The sequence below is a fragment of the Macrobrachium rosenbergii genome, chromosome 41, assembly GCF_040412425.1.
Source record: "Macrobrachium rosenbergii isolate ZJJX-2024 chromosome 41, ASM4041242v1, whole genome shotgun sequence".
NCBI classification, from domain to species: domain Eukaryota; kingdom Metazoa; phylum Arthropoda; class Malacostraca; order Decapoda; family Palaemonidae; genus Macrobrachium; species Macrobrachium rosenbergii.
This window is the reverse complement of record NC_089781.1, coordinates 41,747,579-41,752,578: the sequence shown is the minus strand read 5'-3', so window position 1 is coordinate 41,752,578 and position 5,000 is coordinate 41,747,579. Positions and strand designations below refer to the sequence as shown.

Genomic DNA, 5,000 nt, shown 5'->3' with positions numbered 1-5,000 from the left:
ACGTAACAATACTTCCTGCAGAAACCTTTCAGAATCTACATTAATACAACTAACGAGTAAAAATAATTCTGATTTCAGTCCAGATCTGTATACCCTTGGTCCCATACTGTACGAGATGCTCGAAGAAGACTTAAAACAGAAACAACAATAACAGTAATTTTCGTTAATGTCGTTGGCCTCCTCCTTTCAGTACCTGGGTTAATCCAGGACAGCTGTTCCTCATCTGAAGCGTAAAGCGTAAAGACCTTTGTAAACATAAAATAATTATTGTTCTAATAATGCGCAAGAAAGAGACATCACTGAGTTTAGTTTTATAAATGAAAGTTTCAGCAAGAATATAAACATGAACATTAATCACGGAATTATAAATTTGATCCATTAATCTCAAAAGGAATATGCAAGGAGTTTAATTTCAAGGAAGTCACTTGGACGACGGGGGAAAGGGAAATCGGGGCCCCAGCGGATTTGTAAAATTTGACCTGTCACTGATGAGGGCAGGACCCCACCTGCATTCACCTGTCTGATTCTAATGCTTCTTTTCCAACCGTTGGCATGTTCGTATGTGCCGTCCCGCTACTTTATATATTATGAATTTCTATCACTTTGTATCAATCTGCTGAAGATGACAGAGTTAGCAGTAAAGCCGACACAGGCCAGGATCTACAACCGTGCTTCATTTCTTCCCTGTGGTGTTTGATAAAAAAAATCACCATATAGTGACTATAAGCACGCACACACGCATACACACACACACACATACTTTTTCTGTCCGCACGAAGATCTTAAAAACTACAAAGGCTAGAGGGCTGCAAACTGGTATGTTGGTCATTCACCCTCCAATCATCAAACATACTAAATTGCAGCCCTCTAGCCTCAATAGTTTTATTTTATTTAAGGTTAAAGTTAGCCACAGTCGTGCTTCTGGCAACGATATAGGATAGGCCACCACCGGGAAGTGGTTAAAGGTTTCATGGGCAGCGGGTCATACAGCATTATACCGAGACCACCGAAAGACAGATCTATTTTCGGTGGCCTTGATTTTACGCTGTAGCGGCTGTACAGAAAACTCGATTGCGCCGAAGAGACTTCGGCGCATTTTTACTTGCTTATTTTACAACTGAATTTATGGGTGCTTTGTTTACTCTTGAGTTCATTTGTTTCTCTAAGGGACACCTTGATTGATCAGATTGGAGTTCGAAAAGTGCTGCTCTAATTTCAGCAGCTTGAGATGTCTCTCAGGTACCAAGGAAGTAGAGACCAGGAAACAGAAACATAATGTGAGACTCCCTCTTAGAGCGAGGAATTGGCGGGGATATGTGGTGAGGGCGCCACTCATCCCTTCGGAATGTGTCTCTTCTTCTACTGAGGAAATGAGAAGAAGAAACAATAGAAGAGCTGTGATGCCACGGCGCCTCTTGGCGAGTTCGCCTGCCAGGTTAGAGTCAGGATGAAACAACTAAATGAAGAATGGGAGAGGAGGGTGTGTCACGGCTGAACAAGAGATTAGCATGTAGGGGGAGGAAGACATGAGAAGGTAAAGTTCAAATCCATCAAAATACAGAGGTGGCCAAACGGAACGCTTTGCTAAGAGTAAGAGAGAGACGGTATTAAGACGGGGAAGCAAGAAGGTTAATAGAAAGGGGTGTGTCCGTATAAGGCGGCGATTGTGTCGAGGGAAGAATTAGAGTAGAAGCGAAATTCCAGTCAAGCAGAGTATCATATACCATTCAAATATGATTCATCGCTTTGTTTACTTATGCACCTATTTATTCGTAACTTATAGACTTGGCCATGGTAACAGCGGACTTAACGCTCCCTTCTTAAAGATATATTTTTGGCTTACGCTAAAGGAACATTGTGAAGATGAGTAATACTCCTTGGTATATTCATTGTTCAACTCTTAAAGAAAATACCAAAAAGAAGAAAAAACCAATGACTGAAGTCAAAAGGAAGAGCGTTGGAGGGAGGATTAGTCCTCAGCTGACGGCCACATCTGGCCTGACAAAGCTATAAATAAACATCTAGATTTCCTTAACTATGCCGTGCATGCCTCTGGCACGCGTCGTAACGCTCGACGGGTGAGAAACCGATGGTAGGTAATTGTAGCTCCCACAAAACTCCCACGTTACAATCTGAATGACCGTCCGTAACTTAATAGAGAGAACAGTCACACGTCGGGCAATGAAGTGAAATTCCTTCTCACACATCCTTGGCCTATTCTTCTGTCAATGACGTTGCTTTCGGTCTTCGCTGTTGACTCCACTCTGTTTCACAACAGCATATGAACTTCATTTTTGGTATGGCATGATTATGGCAAATCTCGCTAACTGGAGTTAATAAAGAAGTTGCCTCTTACAAAAAATAAGGAAAAACGAACAAAATTGTGCAAAACGGTAATAGGGTGATCATATACTGTACATGCATGCTACATCCCGGACACCGTGAGTGGAATAGTTCAACTTTGCCACTGATATGTAATAAATGATTTGCCTTATTACGATTCTTTGCCAGAATTCCTACCACGTTCGTCTAGAACGGTTTTATCAAATGAATTTCTGTACTACAATTCACATAAAAATTCTTTCACCACATCTGAGAACGGAGAAACTCGATCCAGCAAGCAATAAGTGCAACACTCACCAGAGTCGTGCAGTGTAACATCTTCCTCCGGAAGAAGGAACCGACGGCGAAGAAGAACCAATCCCTCGAAGACGACAGGCGAAGAAGAAGAAAGTCCCTCGAAGCTTGTCCTGAGACCACTTCCTTTCTCTCGACTCAGGATCCGTTGACTCTGACCGAAGGTAGAGACAGAGACATTCCCACAAGAAAAGTCATTCACAAAATTTTCATGAAACTCCTGTGCTCTTTTCTTTATCCATATCAGAGCTTAAAGTTCACTTTTCCATCTGAGTTCCATAAAGATCTAAAACTTTAGGGAATTCGATGGACCTTCATGTTTACTCTTTCATTGATCTTATTCCTGAAAAACAGATGTCGATTGTTCGACATGATATCACTCTCCAAATTGCGACAAGTGTTTTTGACAGAATATTACGAAACAGAAAGAAATGTAGTGAAAATTAAAATTGCTTATTAATGCCCATTCAGTGCTTTCGTTTCCTAGCGAAGATGTCCATATAAAAGTTTACCCTCTGTGTCCTCGTAATATAGCCTACTCAGCATTTACAGTAGCACTAACATTTAGAACCTATTTTGTCTTCAATTCACTTTTTTTTTGTAGAAAAAAAAATTCTGAATTATCATTTAACGCTGATATTTTATAAAGCATTTAGTCCTATGCAAAAATTACGTCAACCAGCGTCGAGAGCAAACGATCAGTTGCAACATTCGCACTTAATAAACAAAAACAAATCGAGACACAAACGATCAATAGTCTGTAGTCTATAAAGTAAATATTTTTGGCACAGCTGCTTGAAAGATGGCATATCCCAAAATTAAACATGATGAAATGAAGCACTTCGCTAACAAGAATACCCATAACATTAATAATCTCGCAGAAGCAACCCAAAGCAATAGTAATCACCGGGACTCAGTATTTACTAACTGTGCCGTTCATCACTTACATTTAAACTCATTTCTAATAATTGAAGAAGAATGAATGGCCCGAAAAGGATCTTCGATCGTATCAGTAAAGCAACACGTGGAACCCGGAATCTGGTGCTAATTAAATCTATCAGTATTTCAGACACGACTTTTTCTGCAACACAAGAACTGCATGCTACTTACTGCACTTTCAGTATTTCCATAAAGCAAGACACGGTTCACCATCATAGCTTCAAATATTTCAGATTAATCTTAACCAAAATGTCAGCAACCATCGGGTAATTTCTGTTCATTATACATAAGTCAGATAAGATGCGCTTCTGATTTGATAATCCTAAGATCGTGATGAAAAGTTAAAGATCATTCGATACCCTCATTAACATTCATAATTCTCTGTGCAACAATACTGTCGTTGTCGTAGCAACATGGCAGGCAAAATATGTTACATAAATAAACGGAAAGATCTCTCGTTTGCCAGTTACCGAGACCATCGGCACTTCAGGGGAAAGTGTAGAACACGTTGAAGACAGACGACTCCTTCATCTCGTCATTTAGCGTTCAAAGAAATGCTGACCTGAGACAAGCTTCGGGACGACCGAGACTTGAAAGTGAATTTGTCAACAGGTGACCGACCGCACATCCTCAGGGGATCTTTAATCATCTTATAAGTATTTGAGAGAAATAACGTTATAAAATGTGAAGTCTAATTTGATAGTATCAAAGGCGCTTAGTACTGTGGAAAGAGAATCTCAGAAAGACATCTCATCTGACATGATAAGTTCAGTACTTCTGAGAACTGACGTCAAAACAAGAAAATTCAAATGACGCTCTTTTGCTCCACCAAAATCTTCCTGAATGTTATTTATTTGATAGCATCAATTAAGCCGTCAACAAATTGAAAACACATTCAGTGCTATCATTACAGTCGTCTACATTTTGCAAAATTCATGGTGAAGCTTTGGAGCCCCTTTATACTGGCATTAAATCGGAGGAATATGTGCTGTCAAATCTCGTCTTCTCTCTTTTCCATCAGGACTTGCGTTAACATGTCGATGTCGAAACTCACTGGATGCTATCGTAACAGTCAGCAGCAATTGATGTGAGTCATTTTCAAATGTAAACTCGCATCTGATGCTTTCCTTTCAACCCTCAATATGTTGGAAGAAAAACGCCCAAAGCATTCATTACCCTGGAAAGCACTGCGAAGGCTTGATGCCCAAAAGAGAACGCTACTGTTACAACCGGAACATTTTAGAGGGATAAAGGCGAAACGTGTAATAAGTATTGGCCTTATCATTTCATTCACCCGCACTCAGAAAAACAAATGTCCGAATGTTAAATTTCACAGGACGTGTTCTGTCAACATCTAGGAACAATAATGTCAAAGTTGTAAAGTTATTAGATTTACTATCTTTCCAGCGGAGTGATGGATGACT

General features: G+C 40.0%; 1 protein-coding gene across 6 annotated transcripts in view; it reads right to left on the bottom strand.

The window, feature by feature from the left end:
- The window catches only part of LOC136826829 (uncharacterized), a 1,026,023-nt gene that overhangs the window by 825,679 nt on the left and 195,344 nt on the right, over positions 1-5,000 (bottom strand). For 2 of the 6 annotated variants that reach the window (XM_067084296.1, XM_067084295.1), the window contains exon 2: positions 2,641-2,980. The exons of 3 other annotated variants lie outside the window; for them this stretch is intronic. In XM_067084296.1, coding sequence (XP_066940397.1) covers positions 2,641-2,661 — 21 coding nt within the window. In that variant the 5' untranslated portion in view covers positions 2,662-2,980. Of the gene's footprint in view, positions 1-2,640; positions 2,981-5,000 lie in introns of those variants that run through there. One more of the 6 variants, XM_067084293.1, reaches the window with a different exon arrangement.